The sequence below is a fragment of the Catharus ustulatus genome, chromosome 5 (genome assembly GCF_009819885.2).
Source record: "Catharus ustulatus isolate bCatUst1 chromosome 5, bCatUst1.pri.v2, whole genome shotgun sequence".
In the NCBI taxonomy this organism is placed as follows: Eukaryota; Metazoa; Chordata; class Aves; order Passeriformes; family Turdidae; genus Catharus; species Catharus ustulatus.
In genome coordinates this window covers 26,954,478-26,977,983 of record NC_046225.1, presented here as the reverse complement: position 1 = coordinate 26,977,983, position 23,506 = coordinate 26,954,478, and the positions used below count along the sequence as shown (strand labels likewise).

The 23,506-nt window shown below is 41.1% G+C and overlaps 1 protein-coding gene across 1 annotated transcript in view; it reads right to left on the bottom strand.

Moving 5' to 3' along the window:
• LOC116996778 (transmembrane protease serine 11E-like) overlaps window positions 1-18,983 on the bottom strand; it is a 43,207-nt gene extending 24,224 nt beyond the window's left edge. The window contains exons 1-3 of the mRNA XM_033060750.1: window positions 18,820-18,983; window positions 10,380-10,501; window positions 9,569-9,687 (exon numbers count right to left, since the gene is read on the bottom strand). Coding sequence (XP_032916641.1) covers window positions 9,569-9,687; window positions 10,380-10,501; window positions 18,820-18,983 — 405 coding nt within the window. The remainder of the gene's footprint in view (window positions 1-9,568; window positions 9,688-10,379; window positions 10,502-18,819) is intronic.
• Window positions 18,984-23,506: the final 4,523 nt, after the last annotated feature.

Genomic DNA, 23,506 nt, shown 5'->3' with positions numbered 1-23,506 from the left:
AACTCTTTGTGATTCTTTTATGTAAAAATCTTTGTGATTTCAGAGTCACACAATATGTCCTTCCTCCCTGAGACCCAAAAAACACCCAGACTCTGGAAATAGGTCATGACAAGGATCCCATCGCTCCAGAATGGTATGGAACCGACATGAGCTGGGCTTGCCCAGATGCGTGGCTGTGTCTGGAAGTGACTCAGCAAGGCCGGCTGTGTCAAGCCCTCACTTTCTCCCACCACACACTGCTCTGCAACCACACACTGGGTCACAAAGTTTATCAAAAAGTTATCTTAAATCTAGTTTGACAGAGCTATCTTCAGGAATATTTGCTGAACACACTGAGTTGCTTGCATGGGATGTTCAAAAGCATTCAGTAGGCTTGGGAGCACAATCCCTCTTGTTGCTTTTTTGCCTGCTGGCAGCTATCCTCATACTATGTTCTTCCTCTTACCTCAGTAGCTATTAAGGATGTAAAGCCTATTATTAGTGGTTTTTAAACTTTTTGACCATAAATATTAATTGCAACATACCACTTGATTCAGTGACTCTCCCCAGTTTACAGCTCAACATGCTAAGGCCCTTAGAGCAGACCATAATACAAATCCAGTAGCTGGCCCTTTGAGAACCTGACGTTTTTACTGCCATGACTTCAACTAAGGGTTTGAGAGAGGATATAAGGAGAAAGAGTGACAGGGACAGCAAAAAAAAGAATGTGGCACTGTTCCAAACCAGGATGTGGACATCACACTCTCCTTGGAAACAGACATTCCAATTACTACCACAGTCCTATAGCCATAGTCCTTGCCCAAGGTGAAGAAAACGGACCTGAAGGAGAGCAAGTGCAATGGTCCCTATGCCTCCAGCAAACCACAGGATTAGAAACCTTCCCATCAGAAACCACACGCGCAAAGACAGCAGGTCTCACAGCGGGCAAGAGCTGCATGATCCCAAACATCAGCAAATGGCATCACAAACTCCTCACAGAGTTTCAGTTAACAGGGCTGCTAAAGCTGAGGCATGAGTAAGCACTGCCTGACTGCACTGAAATAAGGAGCTCAGCTGGATGGCTCCCAGAGGCCATATCTGCAAAAGAGGAATAATTATCCTTGTACAGTAGTTCCTAAAAAGATTGGTCTTTCGGATAAATGAAATTAAGAGGACTAATACATGGGATAATGTCAGGATTTAAAGTACTGTGTTTATGCTTGGTGCAACCAATTTCAAAGGTATGTAATGACATGAGTGTTTCATTATAGTTATGTGTATTAGTGACAGCTGGAATTAAGGTCATCTAACTATTCTCATTCCTACTCCCTGCTTTCAATTATCCATAATTAGCTTTCTAAAACTTTCACACTGCTATTAAAATTTTGTCCACTTGGGGATTTTCCAACTTCTGGAGAGAAAATCAGGTTTGGTGAGAAAAAACATCTCAATATCCAGAGAAGGGCTTTGTGGTTGGGGTTTTTCTTCTTCCCAAAATAACACACTTTCCCAGGAAAATTACTATGCACAATCTGGGTTTTTTTTTAAACAATACTTAGAGGTAAGGAGCTGAAATACAAGAGCAAATTACTCTTAGGAAAATAACAGTTTTGTGAAATCTAAGGCAATGGTTAATTATGTATTCAGCTTACAATTGCCCAAATTTCACCAACAACACAACTTCAGTATTGAATTTGGATTCTCCCTCTGGACAACACCAGGATCTAAGCTGACACTGTCTCGACCAACCAGATTTTGATCACTGGTTTGCATCTTGAACCACTTCATTGATATAATTACTTGCAAACAATGCAGCAATTCTAGATTGTGAGTCTATAATTAAGATAAGGTTCTACCCTTAATCACACGCATTATTGATAGCTGTGCTGTACATAATTTTTAATTCCTTTCTCCACCTCAGGTTCATATCCATTCTCATTGTGCACATTTTAGAGCTTGTCATGATGCACACTGGATCAGTACTAGGATTACCTGTTTATTGGGGTGAGGTATCATAACTTTTCTGGATTTGTTCATGCATATTACAACTTCTGCTTTGATGAACCAAGAAAACAAATTAAAAAGAAAAATCAACTTGCATGCCTATTACTTGAGAAAATTGTATTGCATTAGTAAGTCAAAGAATGAAACAAGTTGAAGGATCACTGAATTTACATGGGAAAAAAAGGTGGATATTAGGCACATTTTTGATAACTAACTAATAAGTAATTTCATCCTGAAAATTTGTGAAATTTAGGTAGAGCTCTAAAGTTTGAGCTCTTAGAGGTGATGAAAAACACTAAGCCACAGCTTCATGTGCCACACTGCATCAACTCACACCAGCATTTAAAAGTGTTTCATGTCTTCTTCAATATTTCGTTTCCTGTGCTACTTTTTCCTGTGCTAGTTTTTTCTCTTTCCATGTGATCCATGGAAACAGGAAAAACTAGAAACAAAATTAAAAAGCAAGAAAGCATGCCATTTTTTAAATCTATGCAATATACACCCATGCCAATGGTCTTCTTTTAATTTCAATAGGAACTTCTAAAAACAGCATTACAAGTGAGATGCAGGTGTTTTCTGTGGGTTATTTCCTCTCTCAGAGTACAGCATTTCACCTATCTCTTTAGGGCCACACCTGTATGTATACATACTGACAGTCAAGTGTGCTGTCAACCTCTAATTCCAGACCTAAATAAACATGTTGCCATGTTGTTGTCATCTTGGTCACTGATAATGCTGTTTCCCTCTTGGCTGAATTACCGTGGAAAATCCTTTCTGCTTTGTTTCCAGCCCCAGCCACCCATAGAGGGCATCCTGATTGTACCATGCTAGTCAACGGCAATGATTCTTATTTGTGAGAATTATTCCCTTAAAATTAAGCTTATAAAGCAGAAGTTATCAAATCCCATAAATTTATTTTGGTATTTTTCTTCTCAAAATATTCCTTAAATAACTTTTTTTACCTAGATAAAGATTTTTTCCCAATTCTACAATACTGTTTTTTCAGAAGAAAAAAAGAGGAGGACTATTATTTTAAGTCTCTAAAAAACTAAATTTAAAAAGCTTTAAAGACTTTTTTACTACAGATGCATTTGTAAATAAAATTACTTTAATGACAAACAAGAAATTTTTCAATAAATTCTGCTCTTTCCACCTCATATTGGTACTATATAATTACAGTATACACGATTATAAGCCGCACCCGATTGCAAGCCCACACATCAGGTGTCAACAACTTTTCATTCGTTGGCCATATATAAACTGCACCAGATTATAAACCGCACTTTCATTTGCAGTGAGAACCCGCGTGCAACAAAGTAACGAATTAGTAACGGAATTGCAGGATCATGGGGTTTACTGGCTCAGCTTGGGGCCGGGCAGACTCGGCCAGCTCGGGGCTGCCGATGGGGCCAGGTGGGCCAGCTCGGCACCGCCGCTTGGCGAGGCCGCTTGGGGCTGGCCACCGCCGCTGCCGCCGCTCAGCGGGGCCAGCCAGCTGGCTGCTGTTGCCACCGCCGCCAGTCTCACTCACCCCGCCCACCGCCTGCACCGCCACTGCTGTGCTCACTTGCCCTGGCCCGGCGCTGCCCCGCCGTGCTGGCGGGAGCCCGCTTGCACCCGCAGCGGCAGCAGGAGGGAGGGACGGAGCCTGCTCGCACCCACGGCGGTGGCAGGAGGCAGGGATGGAGCCCGCTCGCACCCACGGTGCTGGTGTGAGAGAGCCCAGCCCACTTACCTCACCCCACAACAGAGTAACCAATTTGTAACAATCACACGATCAGCGGTTTTTACTGGCAGGTGCTTAATTCGCGAGCTTGGCTCGGCACCGTGGCTCACACTTCCAGGTTGGGAAATTTCAGAACTTTGTTCATATATTGGCCGCTCCGAAGTGTAAGCCACATTTCCAGGTTGGGACCAAAATTTTAGTCAAAAGAGTGTGGCTTATAATCGTGAAATTACTGTACTTGAGGGAGCACATATAAAGCCTAGGAATGCTTGAGTTTACAAAGAAACTTTTATATCTTGAAATCTTTATCCGTAAACATAACCAAATCTCTTTTGAAATTTATTACAGCCAGAACATTCTTACTCAGTTTGGTCAGGGTGCTGCAAGACTCTGAAAAGTCCATATAAAGATCTGACTGCTGCAGATACCATAATTTCTGATTTGGCTAATTTATATTAAATTTTCTTTTGTTTTAAGGGCTAAAAGGGGGAAATAAGTGCAGATTTTGCACACACGGCAAATGAAGCTACATGATACTTGTAGATACCTGCACTTTTTGCATTTGCTGTAAAAATAAGAGTTATGTCAGACTCCCTTGAAGTTCAGCATACTCCCTTTTCTTGGGGCATGTTTACTTATCATCTCTAAAAGGATCCTCACAGTCTGGTCTCCCAGAACAAATGTTCTTTAGGAGTGTTTCAAAAAGCTGCTGCCTTGGGGATCTGCTCCTACTGAATTAACCTCCCGACCCACTGATGGAGCAAGCCACAGACTTTTGAGCTTTATCTAAACACCCACATGGAAGGTGTGACAAACACACCTCATGCACAGTTTCACCTGCCTTTGCAGCTATGTGCTGTGAAGGGATTTGTATTTCACCACCCTCTCTCTCCCAAATACACACACTTCTGCTCCCCAGGAAGACTTGAGTTATGTGTGACTCTAAAAGGCCAAGTGCCGTAAAACAGCAGCCTCATCTGCTCACTCACTGATGTTCTTAGTGTTTTCAGATAGGCTTCCTTGAAGTTCAGCTGAGATGGAAACCCTAAATCAGAACTTTGGGTGATCCTTTGGCCTTGCAGAAGTGCACAATCTGTTCACATCTGAAAGGATACAAGATATCTCCTGATAATGGGATGATGCAAGCTTATCCCTGGGTATAAAGCAGAAAGCCTTTCAGTTACAAATATCTTGTTGAAGGCTAACTTTTCCACCAAATAGGGTTATGAGGTGTCAGAGCTGGGGGGAAGGGAAGGAGGTGCAAGACACCTGGTTGCTCCTCTATTTCTTCTCCATCCAATTCATAGTGAGAGATGTGTATAAATAACCTCTAAAATCATCATCTGCCAAGGGAGAAAACTGCCTCCTTCCTCACCAGTTCCAGTACAGGGACTCAGCAGTGAGCCCTTTAACCTACTGAGAACAAGGCACCATTATCAGAACTGTTGTGCCACATTTTTCTGTGGAATCTCAAGTGCCTCTACAATTCCTGGTAGAGACATTAAACTAAACCCACACTAATTCAGCGCTATCAGGCAAGACAAACTTCAAGAGCTGTATTAATTAAAAACTTTCCTCTAAAACTTGTGCTTAAGGATATAGAAGATTCTCTCATCACTTGAAGTAGCTGAAGCAAGATGTCTGTTTCTAAAAGAGATGTCCTGATGCTGAGTTCTGAGCTGAAAATTACTTGATGAAATTCCATTAATTCAACAGAAATATTTGGATAGGCAGTTGTTTTACCGGGGAAGTGTCCAGGTATTGTTTTAATATAATTCCCAATTCATCTGCCCAGATCCAACCAATTAGATCTATGTTGGTTTCAGATGGTGGAAGGACAAGGGGGTAATCTAGGTGTCTTCTGGATTATGAGACAGAAGAGGAAACCCATGTCAGTCCATTCCATGGTTCAAGGCACTCCAGGAGGGAAAACAGACACCTCAGCTCTTCCCCAGCCACCCAACCAGCCAAGCAGTGAGCCATGCTATCCTCTTACTTAAGGAACATCCATCCACCCAGCTCACAGCCTAGCTTACCAGAGCATGGGAGCAGGAGTGAGTAGGGAATGACAGGACAAAGCCTCACAAGCTGGGAAAGGGTACAGTGGTCAGCATAAGATTCCACAGAGATACATGGACTCACACAGGGAGAAGCAGCCACACAGCAGGGCTGGGAAGAGCTCTGGCTAGAGAAGGAGACAGGGAGATAAAGTGCCTGACAAAGGAGAAGCGAGAAGCATTGCATAGGCTCTTCTCGAAGAGGGGAAAGCCCACCACTTCTAGAAGGAAGTATCAGAAATTTATTGTAGTGGCAATAAAGAGCCAACAGGTACATTTTACAAACCCCTGGTGGGCAGAGTAAAGGCTGATGTCTGTTTCTATTGAGCAACCAGCTATGTACTGAAGAGGACACCTGCTGTGGCTGCTTGATATCCACCTCTCTCTCACAGCTAGAAACTTTTCAGTCTTCAGCTGAGACAACTTCCACTGAGACTGAGATATTAATTTCAAGCTCTCCTGACTGCAAATCTCCTTCCCTTGGGGTCAAAGATTACTTTCTACACAAGACACAACACCCTTCCGCCCTTCTCCCTGCACACAGGGCAGATACTGCAGCTGCCCAGAGTAGGCAACTGGGATCATCCCAGTCACCCAGGTCTATCTGATTGTCACAGCTCCCTACACTCTTTGACATGCCAGAGAGGCTGAAGAAGCAAAGCTTAAAGCTGGGCCTTGGAAGTCTCTCCCAGCATGCTGTTAGTAAGAAGGTAGTTAGCATCTCCAAGGCATTCTTGGGAAATCCAAAATAATTAATACATTTTGTGGGAGAAGAAAAAGAAATCCAAGTCTGGTGAAGGAGTTGGAGAAAAACAGTGGGTAAAAGCTGTGCAGGTGAGCCACACAATAAGTGAACCCACTATAAAATAGTGGAGAGGAAGCCATAAGGTTGTGACTGTACCGTTTTTATCCAGTAGGGGGATGGTCTGGCACAGAGCATTTTAGCTTGGCAAGGGAAGAGGGACTGGTCCAACTAGAAAAACAAGGAGGCTCCGGTGAGCTGGTATCTCTCTTTCCCTAGTGGCATTCAGTCAGGTCTGATTTTTCAAGAGAGCACAAAGGGAACATTCAGAGACACTTACAAGAAGCCAGTCAAGGAGCAAAGATCTTTCATCATCAGTTCCTCAGGTCCCCCAGCTCCACCCCAAAAGACATTTTCCAGACTTTCCAGTCAGCCCTGAGATGTTGACTAGTGCACCAGCTTCATCAGCTCTCTGGCATGATCTGGCTGCATTCCCTCCCACCTTCAATGAGATAAGAGTCAGGAATGTTGTTCATACAATGGGTGTTACTATTCAAATCTGAAAACCAAAGCAAACATCAGGCATTTGCTGCAGGTCCCAAGGAAGTCAGATATGACTTTCATATGGAAGCAAAAACGTTTTTCCTGGTGAAACACCAGCTCTGAAAAAAGTTCCTTTCTGGGTCTTTCTGGAGACAAACGAAGGAGAGCTTCATCAGGAAGGAGTCAGAAAAAGGAACACTTGGCAGGGAGTTGCATTAACTCAGGTAATTTGAATGCTTCTGATTATCTGAGATGATTCACTTCTGTTCACTTTGCACCAAGTGTTGAGAAAGACATTGCATTTATCTGCATTGACTCATTGTTTCACAACATGAGCTTAAGGTATCGTTACTACTATGACAATGGGAAAGCTTGGACATCCGAAGCCTGACATCAGCCAGGAAAAGACTGCAAAGGGTTTTGGTAAATCAAGACAAATTAGAAAATGTGATAAAGAACTCAACTGTCTCCTCCTCTTATCATAGAGTTGCTGTGAAGATGCTGAGAATAAAAATGCAAATGTTCTGAGACAGCTATCTGTCAAGATATCAAGAGGATATGTGTGTCTGGAAAGATTGCTTTGATTTTTGTCATCACAAGGTGAGTTTTGCTGTTATAAAATCAGACTTACAAGGAACACACTGTTTCATTACTTAGTTGCTTTCAAAAAAGTTACGGACAATTCTCAATCTCATACATCCTTATTAAATGGAACATCCGGACCTAAAACCACAAAAAGTCAAACTTATGACAGGGCCCTTTTATAGAAGCAAAGTATTCATAAAATTTGAGAGAGGAACATAGAATTTAATGACTGAAGTAAGGACAGGTCTGAAGAAAAGTTACAGGAATGAAGGAAGGACAACACAGTTCCGTGTATGTTTGTTATGGTGTTGCTTATCAGGTACAGTTAACATGCACTGATACAATGGTTCTCACTGTTCAACCTGTGCTGGTATTTACTGTCACTACTGTCAGAACTGCTCAACACCCAAAGAGGAGATGGGGTTTCTAAAGCATTGGCTTCTATTCAAGTATCTAAACTGCTAGCCACGTTCAGAGGAAATCTGACTGCATTGGACACTTTCTGAAAAAACTCCTTAGCTAAAATAAGTGTTTCCTTGCCAAAGGAGGCACATGTTTTAAAAAAAAAAAAACATTAAGAAGGAATCGAGTGGGAGGAAGGGATACAGCTCTACTAAGTGAAGTGTTATTCCTCAGACTCTTCTCAGTCTTTGCCTTCCTTCCCCCTCAGCAACACCAAGTGTCTTTTAGGTCAGGGAGAACATTCCCCCTCCAAGGTCCTACATCACAAGGTGAAAAGTCTGCAATTATTAGGTAATAGTTGTAAATTGGTAGTACGTAAGGAAATGCGGCTTGTGTAAGACTCTGTACATACAGATATGTGCCAGAAACACATCCTGGGAAATCTGGTATGGGTCCCAGTAGACAAAGAGGGCAGAAGGAGAACAGAGATATACAGAGAAGAGGACAGCTTGACTAAGATCACTGAAGCCCTCAGCAGTGGAGCAGTGAAGAGATGCTAGCACTGCCAAGTCCCTACACAGCAGCCTACTTCTCAAGAGCAATGTCCAGCACAGCTCATATTTTGTTGTGGACAAGTGAATATTGCCCTAAATTAAATTAAAGTGGGGAGCAAAGCATTGTCCTATTAACTGGGTATCTGTGCACGGTTGACAAACATGAGGTAAGAGATATGCATCGGATTCTGATGAATGAAACACAAAAAGATACAAGCACAATCACATGCTTACTGTTGTATAGAGATGAACTCTGTAATTAGCGTCTCTGGGGTAGTGTCTCAAAGAGAAAACAAGAAAGGAAATTGCAATGTGTCTATTTATTTCAATAGCTACTGTATGACTGAGAGCCACTCAGCAACCTCTGCTATTTGTGGAAGGGTTTCCCAACAAAACATACCAAAGGCACAGGAAAAGGGCTTGTGTGTTGTTTTCTCAACACACAGTAACAGCCCAACAGGTAGAGGTCCCCACCCTGTAAAGGAGAGGGTGTAAAAGAATGCTTTCCTTAGAGACAATGCGACATAAATCACAGAGCCAGGCTCAGGGCATGAAAAGAGAACGCACACAAATGATGAGATTAGCTCATCTGATTAGAGCCTGCAGCTAAAAACACCAAGGTTGTGGGTTCAATCACTATGTGGTCATTTCACTTAAGAGCTGGAGTTGATGGTCCTTGCGAGACCCTTTCTGATGAGAGTATTCTTTGATTCTGTGATCAGTGATATAGGAAGAAGCCGCGATTATTTTAAATATCTACTTCACCACTGCAGAAATGACAGGCTAGAAGATGCTGAATGGCAAGCGCCTGGTCTGCCAGGTATAATCATGCCTCTCCTGCTACCCATTTCCCAGGTCCTTCCATGGAGGGACTGAGGGTACACCAGACCTGTGGTCTTCAAGTGTGCTGTTCACATTAATGACTCTTGTATTATCATACAGTCCTTAATGGAAAGGCACAATGGTCCAAACTTACCAGTCTCTCAACCCTCTCGCTCAGGTCTCTAAACCTTCCTGAGGACTGTCTGGAAAATTCATTATTGTACCGGATGTTGGTGATTTTTACATTGGCACTGTAATAGAACAGCTTCTGATCTGTAAGGGAAAGAAGAGGAACAGGCAATACTCAAAGTACCAAGATGAATGAACTTTAGAGAAACACCTGGCACTGACTGGTATCATGAAATCTAGGGAATGGATGAGCCTTCACTTGTATCCAACCCATTCAAATACAGCTTCCAAAATCTAGGAGCAAGCACTTGATTCAGTTAGGTGATCTAATCCAAGTTTTCCCAGCAGTTACATTTCTGGTCAACCAACAGCACTTGAGGCTCACACAGAATCACAAGCTCCACCTTGCTGCTTAGTTACCTTCCTTCCTGGCCTGTCCACTCGACACCAAGCCCTGGCAGGAAGCTGCTAGTGATCAGGGAAAGGGAACAGAGAAACACCCCAAAGAGACATGCAGAAGGCTCTTTTTGCCACTCATGTAAGGTAGACCAGACACTGTGAAACGAGTGAAAGTAAATGAAAACCAACAGAAACCACAGCCCTAAATCATCCTGCACAGCAGGAAATGTTCCTAGGAGATCTGCAAAGATGCTAAATGAGGAAGGAAAGAGAGCTCTAGAGAAGCCAGTGTTTTTTCCCCAAATAAACTTTAGACAGACTGGTGAAAACCCCCAGCATCATCTGGCACAACAGGCACAGAGGAAATTCATCTGGCACAACAGGCACAGAGGAAATTCACTAAGCATAGGAACAGTGATACATTATACAAAACTTACCATATGCCAGAAAATAAACTAGGAGACCAATGGTGATAGCTGTTGCCAATGCTGTTCCAATAACGATTATAACAATTTTCCAGGGCTCAAGATGTCTTATTTTGATGGCTGACTGATGAATTCTGGGGAAAAATAAGAACAAAAGGAGATTTTTAAGATATCCTTTTCTATTTAAGGCCCCCATCTCTCCCCTCAAAATATTAGGCTAAAGTTTTCTCCCTCGACATTAGTTGATTCTTCCCAGTAATATTAATTGACTTCTCACCCAACACCCTTGAAAATGAAACCATAACACAAGACTGTTCTGAAATAGGTGTTAGGATGTGCTAGAAGCCAAAGAAGACAGACAGGTTTGAGGGTTTTAGGTATTTTTAGGGTCAAATCAAATAGGAGTCCCACTAAGATTGTTGCGTGACTCCAGGCTAGAAATTTGCAAGAATAAAACTTTTTTTTCAGCTAAGTGAAGTTTCACACAGCAATATATCCAGTTTTCAGTTGGTTAAGCAAATCAGTTATCAGACACTGGCACCTTTGCTTCCAAAACTACTTTGTGCAGTAAAATTGGTAAAAAGCACCCCATGCTTAATATAGTACATATCTATACATTATTTTAGCTGCTCAGTCCATTTCAGCCTTCCAAACAGAGAAGAACAAAAAAGAGAAAGAGATACCAGAGGGCCAGCCTGTGTTTCATGTCTTATTCAGACTGAATCTAAACAAAAAGGCAAGTATTGCTTTAAGCAGTATTTGCAGAAGTGGTAGAATGACAGGGAAGGGCAAGGACATGTGAGTAGGAACCTCACCAGATTCTTCTCTCCACTGTGCTCTTAAATACATGGGTACTAATCCAAATTAAGTAATGGAAAGTCAATGGACGGTCAATATTATTAAAAAAAAACTCAAGGAAAAGAAGTTGGTTACAGCAAGTTCTGTTTTTGTCTATAAACTCAAAGACTCCTTAAGAATCTTAAAGCCATTTTTCTATTAAATTATCAGTCATTACAAAACACAGAAAAAGAAGTCACTATTTTTGGTAAAGAGTTCTTCATTCTATTTCAGACACCTCACTCATGCAGACATGCACACCTGCAGGTTAAGGTACAGCCTACTCCAGAAAAGCAAGCTGCGGGGATCCTCTCCCAAGGGTGTGAGGCGCCTCAGTGAGTTCCCACATACAAAATACATACAGCTCACTTTCAGAACACACATCTCACGAGTGAAGTTTAAATACATTCAAATAAGTTGAAATAATTGCAAGTGACCTCTGCAGCTGTGTGCAGTAAAGGGACAGCAAGCAACTGTGTACAGCTCATGAATACCAAAGCAGATCATGATATTTCATTCTAATTCCATTGTGATGCCTTACAATTACAATCTTATTACTTCGGCTTGGAAAACAACTGACTCAGGCCAAATATCATGATATGTGATTGAATGAAAATAGTTGTGATAATTTGTCACTTGGACCTGTTCTGACTTGTTCTGCATGTCCTATTTACTGTTTCCTTCTCTCCTGCTATGCTGTATAACAGCCATTGACCGCTCATCAAGTTTGTGACAAAACTCATGTGACTACATAGCAAAAAATCCCACCCCCAAAATGCCAAACAAACAAACAAACAAACAAACAAACAAAAAAGACTGAAATTAAATTGTCCTGTTAACAGTTCAGAGATGAGCACCTCCAAAACTATTTCTGAAATTATTTCTGTATGAAAATTGCCTTAAAACATTAACTGGAGAAATGAGAAGTATGGAAGTATAAATAGTGAGGGCTCCACCTCACTGACAAGAATATTTCTAAGCTGCAGCTTTTAGGTGAAATCATAAAGTCAGTGGTGAGTTCGATGAGCATTTGTTGTTTTATGGTTTGTTGGGTTTCCCCTTACTTCAGGCAATAGACTTTTGCATGGCTTATATGCTTTGCAAATGTGTCTATTATGCTTGGAAATGAGACTGAGTTACAAGAAAAGCCAATAAAACAAACACAAAAATGCATTTAACTTAAGGCAACCTGGTCTTCTTGTAGATACTGTCATTAAAAAAGCAGTTGTCTTGATTAGGCTGCACAGAAGCAAAACACTCAGAAGGTCTTTCAGCTATAAAGATCCTGGCATAACCTCAAACCAAAATGCTGGGTTGGAGAAGCTCATTTGAAAGGCTGAATGCCACCTCTGCACCACAGTATATAAGCCTGAAGAAATTACTGCCTATCATATCAGCGAAAAAGCAGTTTCAGATCAGAAGTTACATGGCTGGGACACAGTTAAATAGAGTACTATAAATTTGAAATCTTTTCAGCATTCCCTTGTATAAAGTGTAAATTTTTTTTGTAACTCTTATTCTTTATTTCTTCGATTTCAAGTTCTATTTTATCATTAAGAAATAGAAGCCCGAGTCCATAACAGTTACTCACATGTGTAATTCTACTCACACACGTCTTTCACCTAACCCATGAAACCTGTTTGAGAACATAATTTGAAAGAGATGCAGAGGGGTCTCAGCATCAGCTTCTAAACTGAATTTCCTCAAACAAGAAGCTATTTGACAAATTCATCTTAGAAAGTCACTTAACGGTGGAAGGAGGTGCTGTTTGGGACCTGAATGTCTTTTTTCTTGATACATTTTAAACTTTCACGCTTCCTTTTATATATATAAACAAGAATCAACTGGAAAATTTTATCCTCCACTCCTAATTTCTTTTAAAAATGAAAATTGGTTTTCAGAACAAAAGGTGTTTTTGAGCAAAATATCCTTGATTAGGCTGTACCATCTGGATAAAATCTTGAATAGACATGCTGAAGACTAAGAGGATTTCTAATCCAGGTTTTCAAAGATATCTATGAGACAAACTCACAAAGATTATGGAACTGATTTTTTAAAATTCCCATTAACTTTGAACTTTATTACTGCTTTACTGTACCTTCTAAGGTTCATTCCTCAAAAATTAATTATTTTATCTGACACATCCCACTGTGTAAACTTGAACAGTACTTACAGAGATTCAGTACACACAAGAGAAATAACTATGCCAGAACTGAAACAACTGAGATCCAGGAGATGACCTGCCAGGGCTTGAACACTCTGGAGAGAGTAGATAAAAGTTCAGTGCTGTGAATTTATTTCTCCCAGACCAAGAGTCAAGCAGTCTTTGCTTATTCCTTGGGAGCTATGTGCTCAAAGCAAGGGAACAGGGACTGAAGCCTAGAAATGCATGTTAAGATTAAAAACACTCCATCTGGGAAGGTCACTGAAGTCCTCCAGAGTAGAAGTTGAAATTTTATGCCTCAACCAAATGAAATGAAAATGAAAGTTCCCCACCAACCTTAGAGGGCTTTCTGACAAGGGCTTTCTGCTTGCAGCTTAAGTGGCCCTTCCCTCTTCCCAAGAAACTCTGCACTTTCCCAGGGAACCATGCCAGTGTAGTAACCTTAAATGCACTGCAAACAAGGACTAGATTTCATCTCCTGATAGAAGAGTGCCAGAAGAAGACCAGATTAAGATTTTTCCAGTGAGGAAGAGGAGTGAAATATTTGCTGGCAAAGAGGAACAACAAAAACTGACATAGAATTGTTTGCACTGACATAATGATTTTATTTCTTTGTCCTGTTTTTGTTCCTTCACATCATACAAAAAGAAGTCTTTCAGGAACCTTTTCCTCAACAAGGAGCTCACACCAATGAATACAGAGCCAGAGGGGTCCCTCCCACTATGCATTTAAGAAGGCATAAGAAGGACCTAGATAATTATGTCCAACTTTTAGTAACCAACGAGTATCAAAAGAAAAAGGTTAGTCTCTAAGGAAAATTAAAAATATTGTCTAATATCCTAACTTGCGTTTTTAAGCTGTTTAATAAACAAACTATAAACATTGCATAAAATAAATCATAAATGCACTTGCCTCATTGCAGCCTGAAACTCTTAGTTTACAGAAGACATTAGTGTATTTTACCTACTGAAATTTAGATTCACTTCTTGCAAAGAAGCAGAATTAAAACTGCCATCCATCTATGAGTCAAACTGTCTGCTTCAGAGGAAAAACCTCAGAGTTTTTCCTTACCAGGGCTGGAAGCATGCTTGGACACCAGTGAAAGACCGCCATTACCTGCAGTGAGCTTTGTATGAGAGGCAGTGTCCAGCTAAGTCAGCATGCACCAGGAAAGAGCACAGACTCTGCTTTGGTATGTACCCACTGGCAGTGGCTGCTCAAGAAAGGTGCTGACAGGAGAGACTGATGAAAAGCCAAACCCAAAACAGTCACCTAGAGATGATGTCTTGTGGGCTATTACATGTCCTTTGCTTTTGGTCCTTCCGATAAGAGAGGCATGCTTAGATTGACAAAATTTCTCCACTGTTTTAGGAAACATATAGTATTTGAGGAAAAAAAAAATATAAAAATCACTATAGTAGTAGTTGTAATATTACATTACAATGTAATAGAAGGACAAATAGGACAGTGATGGCTTCAATTTCCTTACTGTAATAAATCTCTTTACTGGTATATGAAAACTATACTTAACATCACTCCCAAGGAGTTCTGCAAGTGTGATACAGCTCTTCTGCTGGTGTGCATCTGTGACAGTTTGTCAACTCATAATCTGACCCAAAGCATCTACCTTCTCTGGATAACAATACATATTTCTGAGCTTTATACTTTATGTCCTGGTTTTGACTGGGATACAGCTAATTTTCTTCTTAGTAGATGGTACAGAGCTGTGGTTTAGGCTTAGTGTGAGAATAATGTGGGTAACACAGTGATACTGAGCTGTTGCTCAGTAGTGCTCACTACCAGTCAATGACTTCTCAGTTTCCCATACTCTGGCAGTGAGTAGATGCAAAAGGAGCTGAGATGGAGCATGGCCAGGACAGATGACCTGAACTGGCCACGGGGATATTCCATACCACAGAGCATCATGTTCAGTATGTAAATGGGGGGGAAAGTTGGCTGGAAGGGGCCATTCCCTGCTGTAGCATGGGCTGGGCATTGGTCAGTGGGTGAGCAATTGTAATGCACATCAGTTGTCCTTCTTGGGATTTTTTCCCCTGCTTCTCTATTATTATTATTATTATTATTATTATTATTATTATTATTATTAGACTGCTCTTGTCTTAGCCTCTTGGTTTTTACCTTTTTTTCCCTAAATATCTTACCCATCTCACTGAGATGAGGGGTGCTATGTGTGGGGTGTGAGTGGCTGCATGGCGCTTAGCTGCTGTTTGAGGTTAAACCACAATATATAATAAGCAGTTACTAGGCTGGGTAGATAAACAGTGATCTGTAATCTAGCAATGTATTTTCACTGAACAGAGATGGACAAATTTCTTTGTGGGAAAAATGCTGCTGAAATTAGAAAAAACTCCCTAAAGAGCGGATACTGAAACCCAGGAAACTCTCCAGTGGCAGAGAAATTGGATAATTTCAATTCTGCGTAAAATTGTTCAATTCTGTATAAAATCTGTCCCCCTGTTATTACCAAATCTGTCCACAGACTACATGAAGCTTTCAGATTGTTTTCTATCAGAAGTGTGTCAAACTAAGTGCTCCCAAGCTTTGTGTTAGTTTGGTTTCATTCAAAAGGAGGATCTGTATGTAATAAAAAACATAAACATGGAAGGAGTATGTGGTGGAAGCAGAATGCCTTGACTTGCAAAGCTTATGCTGACCCAAAAAGCCCAATCATAAAACTGCATGGGGAAAAAAACAATAAAGGGAAACACTTCTGAAATACCCTCCAAAAGGAACAGCAGACGCCAGAAAAGGTGCTGGGGTTACTCTGGGGCTTACTCAGGGCATGAAGATGGCAAGATTTTAAGGCTCGGGAGGAGGTCTTGTCTCATTCTAGTTTTCCTGTCTAAAATGGCCAGAAACTGAGGGAAATCAACAAGGAAACATCAATGGTTCCAATTCCATCTTAGTCAAATCAGGTGTGGTGTGTACCAGAAGCAAAAGTATTTCACTAGGAATTCAGGATCTGTTCTGGGACAAACAGCGGAATAGATTTCTCTTCAGCACCATGCAGGAACCACATCTGCCTCCTGCAATAATCAAGGTAAACTCCCACTAATGCCAGTGGCACATGAGTGTTCTTGCACCACGGCTGGTATCTATTTCCTGCTACACCTCAGCAGTCTGTAATTTGCATTCATTTTGCCCACCTACTGCATGACAAATTGGTGCAAGTGGCACTGCATTTCCACCTGCATATTCACTTTTAGGCTGCCATATACAACACCAGCTACTCTGTACCTCACCCTGCCAAGGCACGAGATCTTCACAAGGAATCTGCAGATAGGACACTGCACCTGCTTCCCAGAGTGCAGGACACAGCACAACAGCAGGACAAGACCAGCAAGGCTGTCTACTCCAGCCAGTTTTCCTTAGCAGGTTTGCTTCCTGAAGGATTTTACAGGGAACACATTCCATCTTAGCTTGAAATGCTTTGAAAAAAGGCATCTTGGAATTGGATAAAGCAAATAATGAAACTCCACTTTTATAAGGGACTAAGGCAGAAGGGGATGAGCTCAAACAGCAAAGCTTACAGCTCTACACTCAGATCCACATCCCTGCCCAGCAGAGAAACTCTGGACATTTAACAGGCAACACAGGGGCCTTGATTAAGACTAGGCAGTTTCCATCCCATCCTAAACATGTAAATATTTAACTATCTAACACATTTCCCCTAATGTACTTTAGGTTTTATAATAATTTAAACAACCATTTAAACAATTAAATCCTTTCCTAAGAAGGAAGCAACCAAACTGTACTCAAAGGTTATTTAACTACCCTCTAGCACACTCATCAAAATTATTTACACCACTGTTGATATTGCAAGGACATGGCAAGTAGATTTATATCCAACTAGGAAAAAAAGGGCTTTTCAATTCTGTTGGATAGAGAACTCTCTTTTAGTTTTCCCTGTTTATGTAACAAACACAAACTGGTAATCACAAGTGATGGGGATTTCTTCTTTACCTGATACTTAGAGTAGCATATCTTTTAAGTTAGTTATGGAAATTAAACAGGGCAGAAAATCTTTCAGTATTGAGCAGGGTACTACTAAGCAGCACAGAACACAAAGATGAACTTCATCCTGTCCTGGCAAAGTCAGGACTGTTGACTAAAATGATACTGTTTCCACAAAATGAGAACAACAGTTCAGTGGGCAGGAAGAATAAGTTTTGTCCATCCAGAAGCAATGTTTCTATTTCAGCATGCCCTGAAATTATTCTAAAAACCCAGTTTTTAAAAATACTGAGGATAGAAAAAATAAGTAGTGTCTTGCAATCATCCACAACCATTTGCCTAAAGTAACATAGAAAGAAGATTAATGTTGTAATCTTTAACAATCAGACCCAAAAATTCAACCATCCAGCCAAATCATTAGGATGTAAATAATTCAATTTATTTTGAATTTTGTTCCTGAGGCCATGCTTTTAATCTTCATTAACTGCTTAGACAACAACAAAAAACAAACTCAAATTCATGGGAAACCAAGCATTCCTCTATTTCCACATGAATCCAGAATCCAGTGAGTTAAATAGAAATTACAAATTCCAATAGGTTTTCTGTACATCTAGAACCCAATTTCTGTTCTGACCCAAGAGACAATAGTAGTTGGAAGACTTGTTTTTGTAAAACTACTCTGAATTTTCCAGTGATGTCTGAAATATTGTTGTGGTAAAACAAAATTAAGGATATCCAGCATCTCTGTCTGCATTAAATACTTTCTGATGCAAGCCACCTACTCATTTCTCCATAGAAATCATGGCTTTTTTGTTAAAATACAAGAGTTAAAACCAGAATGATGAACACCTATAGTGCTCCCCTTATGTAGCTGTGGTGACACCCCTAATTTAACCAGGATTTTTTGCAGGATTTGGGGGAAATAATATTGCAGTTACAGCTGACTAAACGCCATGTTTTTCAAAAATCACATTACTAGCACTTGATTGTGACACAAAAGAGCTTCTTGGTTTCTGCGCTGCTGCAATAAAAGCCTGCTGCAGGCAGAATAAGATGATCAGAAGGAAGAAAAGGTAAGTGTAAACCTGACATCATCTTTCTAAACAAACAGCAAATCATTGTGCTCCTGGTCATGCTCGAGAAGGATTTCCTTCTGCATTTCTTACTTCATCCGTGTTACTCTTTTCATCCAGACCACAACCTCCAAAATCACCCTTTCATCCTGCAATTTCTGGTTCACTTTTCCCTCTGTTTATCATCCCTTTTCAGGTTGCATATTTTAAACAGATAAATGATGTACCCCAGTCTAAAAGGATGAAAGAGGCAGATAGAGCATTGAGCACCAAAGGTAGGAGAAAAAACAGATATCTTCTCTGGATCTATGTCTTTGAAGCCCTAAAGCTTTCCCATAGACAGTACCCTTTACCACCATTACACCTCCAAATTAAACTTGCTAGGTTAAAACATGCCACCTACTTTTGAAGATCCCATGGTAGGTCCCGGTAGGCTTGGTAGCCTTTCTGCCCGCCAATGAAGGCTTGACTAAAGTCTGGACTGTGCAGAGAATGGTTCTGGAAAATGCAGGAGTCACATTGACTGGTGTGACGGGAAGGGAAAGCTGTTGAATGAAGATCCTTCATTGATGCACGGCTGGCGCAACACCCAGCACCCTGTGGGTTATTGCAAAATGAGGGAACGAACTTCAGAATAAAAACAAACAGAAGTAAGCATGGAGTTGATAAGGAGACTGTAACCTTCCGATCAGCTCCGCATCAAAGAGCTCCCCAGGCAGAGATGGAGTGAGCAGATTAACCGGCCCAAGCAAGAAGACTTGTTCTTCACTGCAGCGAAACAGGAAGTGCGTGAGATTTCCCTTTTCCAGGACTCCCTTTCTGTCCAGCTTTTATCTCTATGGCAGGCTTTGTCCTGAGTGGCTGCACCTTCTACCACATGCTCACTGTAAAACTCACAACGGAGAGGCACCACACTGTTCACAACGCTGTCACTTGTCTTCTGAGAGAGCCAGCACAAAAACAAATATGGACAAAAATGGCTTGGTCAGTCAAGCCTGATCTACCTTTGTGCTCACTCATCCACAGCTATCCTGAACTCCCTGGGCATCAGGGACAAGACAACTATAAGTATCTAGCCTCTTAATTACATGTTAGTCATTTAATGGTTGGCATAACCCCGCCTGTGGAAAATGCTTACTCTGTGAAAAGGGCCACCAATCTCCTTGGAATTCCCTTCTCCCAGCACAAATGTGATTCTTCAGAGCCAGCTGAAAAGGAGAAAAATGGAAATTCACCAGTGAGAAAATATGCATTTACATTGAAAATCACAAAACAAAAGAGTAGAATTACAAGAAAGCAAATTTGTTTTCTGCTGTTTGATGCACTTGCATTTTGCCAAAAAGCTTGAAGCATTTGGTTTTCCCATGAAGTCTTAAGATTTCAGTCATTTTTGTCAATTTGGAACATTCACTATTTTCCAGAAACAGCCTCAGCATAAAGGGAGGGGAGGAAAAAAAAAAGGCAAGAGGAAAATTTTACCTAAACATACCACGTAGTTTTCCATCATTCCCCAAAGTTTTCCATTCACAGGCATTTCAATGCAATTGTAGGAGTGTCTGGGCAGACCATTTTGAGGACAGTGGGAAAAGCTGATCACTGCTGAACAGCATTTGCTGTTTCTGTAACACTGATTTCTTCATTTGCTTTGATCAAATCAATTGGGCTTTTTTTGCCTTCTCTGAGCTCCCTGTTGAAAGGGCATTGACACAGTTGCCTGCCTTACCAGAGGCTTTGCTGACTGAATACACAGGTACCTGTTAAGTACTAATATCCTCCCTGGGCTGTACCTTCCATTCCCCAACACCCACCCTGTTATTTTCTTTTTCAAAATTAGTAAAACTCGAAAAAGATTGTGCACAAAGGATTTCCTGCTCCGCCCAGAAACACACACATCCCCACAGGAACTGAAACACTTGATGGAGTGATGGAGATTGATTACAAAACAATTCAATGCAGCAGTCAAGAAAATACCTTAGAATTCCTTGTTGGCTTTTTTTCCTCTTTTTTTCCCCCCTGGTTTTCTGTTTGTTGGTTTGTTGGTTTTGCTTTTGTTTTTGTTTTCATTTTTAGGCTGAGAAAAAGTGGCCCTTGAAGTGCTTACCCGGTGAGATGTGGAGAATTCTCCCTGATCTGTGCAGAAGTTCATTGGCAAACTCTGACCACCTGGATCAGGTAAAAAACATATTACAGAAGAAGCAGGTTTTAGCAAACAGCTAGATATTGAGACATCATTTACCTGAAATCTTGAGCCCTGAAACAAGAATGAAATTAGAATTAGAATTCCAAATGTTTTCCGGAAGAAGTGCCAGAGAAAAGGAACTGGACAAAAATTGATGAATGGACTTCTGGTAACTATCAGATCACACTAAGGACAGACTATTCCTATTGTTACTCCAGGGTATGAATAACAAAGACATTCCTAAAAAATTATTTCTTTTCCTTACAATCAATAATATTTTCCAACCTGACTAATAAAACTTTAAGTTTGTTTCCTTCGTTTGCAAATTAATTAAACATTAAAATGAACTATCCTGCAAAACAGTGTGAAATAAGGAAATACATTTCAATCTTTGAGATGATGCAAAGCAATTTACACCTTCCTCTGCCCCACAAGCAATGGTACAGACAGACCAAGAAAAGCCAATAATTAACAAATAATTTTCCTTACAATAAGTTATCAATTTGTAAATTGCTTGGTATTACGGTGTCATTTGACAAGCTGGGCAATTAGTAACCTTTTTTGGTTAATACTAGGGAAGCAGTATGGAAACTAGCTATCAAAGCGTGGGGTGGAAATCCAAGAATGTGGGTGCACAAGATTTTGTGAATGAAAGTGTAAAAAGGTGTAATGACCATTCTCTCTGTTTAACCCTGCAAAGTCAGCCCAGCCGGTCAGACAGACTGCTTGCCTAAGAATGATAGTAACAGAATACCTGGGTTTGTGTTTGCACACTTACACAGGGTCACAGGCTCTAGAGACAAAGAACACCTTTAGAGAAGACTACTGGCCAGTCCTGTAGTAATAACATCTTAGGAATTCACAAGCAAAGATGCTTTGCATAGCTGTCTACCAGTTATACAAGCCAGGCCATGAATTTCAGACCAAAGACAGCAATCAATCATTGCTTTTAAATTGATAAGTGAGTGTTCCTGTCAGTGATGGTCAACAGAACTGACAGAAACTCTGTTTAAACTGCCTGAATGTTAAACAATTTGAATTAATTAGAGTTGCTCTGAGCAGGGGGCTTGACAAGATGACCTCTGCACACCCCTCGCAATCTAAATTACTCTGTGATTCTCTGTGAGCATCTAACAAGACCAAACTGGTACTCTGCAAGGAAATCCTTCCCTTGGACAAGTCCACTCCTTTTTCCAGTGCACCTGGACAGCTGAGTTATGGCTTCAGGCCTCCCCCTCCTGAAAAACACAAAAATATCTTGCATTTGGCCATCAAAAATCAGCAGAAGTGAGCTGCATTTCATTATACTTTTTTATTTCAGCTGTGGATATGGTATTCTTTCGACCAAAAAAGGTCACCAGTATATTATCCCATGCTTTCCTATACTGCATGAAATACCAGCCATGGCTTTTAATAACTGATGGCAGTTAATAACTGATAAGTAGAAAAACAAAAGCAGAAAAATCCATTAAAAATAGAATTATTCTCCAGAGCCAATGTGAAGGCTGGGAGAGAGGCCAGGGGCTTTATCTTGAGCCTTGAAAAGTCACTTGGGGCAAGATTGCATTACATGCCCATGCAGCTTTGAGATACTGAATGTGTGGAGACTCTGTGATGCTACAGCAATGGCCTCAAGCTCTGAAGTATGCTAGATCCTGCCCTGGTTGGTTTCCAGACAGTCCCTCTTTCCAGGTCTTTGTAACAGAAACTGCTACACCTGTCTGAGTTGCAGCCAGGGAGGCCAGCCCAGAATACCAGCAACACCCTTCAAGAACAGAAGTCCCCCAGTGCCAGTGTCATTAAAAAAAAAAATTATAGCCTGACACCTTGTTTGAGGCAAAAAGGTGGCACACATGTGCCTGTCCTCTGCAGCTGCTCAGACAGAGCTGCTGCTTAGTGCAGTGAAACAGGCCAGCCTGCATTTTCTTCTGTCAAGCTAACAAGCTGCTCTCTACATACAGTGCATGAACCCTCCTCTCCCTGTTAAGGCACACGGCATCTCCAAAGAGACAGATCTTCACATGACTTAGACCAGGCCCATAAAGAAACAGAGAACTTTAAAATACAAATAAATATTTTACAGGCACAGCTCCAATTGAACAAAGAAAGAGCAGCATTGCTTCACACATCTGAAGTGCTAGAGGGACTTGCTAGGAGCATTTGAACAGATCTCTGCAGACGGCAGCACTTGCAAAACAAGGCTCTTTGTACATCTCTACATCCCCAGAAAATAGGCAGCTTGGATTTGATCTCACATTATTTGTTAGCAGCTAAGTTGCCTGGCAGAAGCCAGAGTTTAACATGCTTTCTACCACAGATATTACCTGCTCCAGTTTACTCTGCAGCAGCATGCAAGATCCTACATGGAATTCTTGCATCTGATTTATCATACACTTCATTAGGCTTCAAGGCTTCATAGACCAAATTTGACATAATGAAAATCATGTCCAAGACCTCCATCCTGCAGCTGTTTTGACTCTACCTGTATTTTTAGCCACAGCTCAGGAGATCAGTCATTCTGATAGAAACATGCAGAGTACCATTCTGATAGAAACATGCAGAGTACCAAATGAGGGCCCCAGTTGGTTCGCTGCCTTCCTGTGAGACCTTCTGTCTGAGCTCTCTCTCGGGTAACTTGCTTTCTACTTCGGTGGCACAGAATGGATAGTTTTCCCTTCCATGCCCTGCTGTTTCCATTGATTATTCAAAAGCAACAATGCCAGGCAAGTTTGGGACAATAGCACTGCTATGGCATCTAAGCATCAAGCATGAAAAGGACCTGGTATCAGGCTCCTTCAGGCTGGCTTACCAGAGTGCATGGCTGTCACAGACACTGTTGAGGGGTGCAGTCAGGTCACCCGAGACAGTACCAAACCCTTGGCCATGTGTCTTTTCCTGAAGCTGCTAAAGC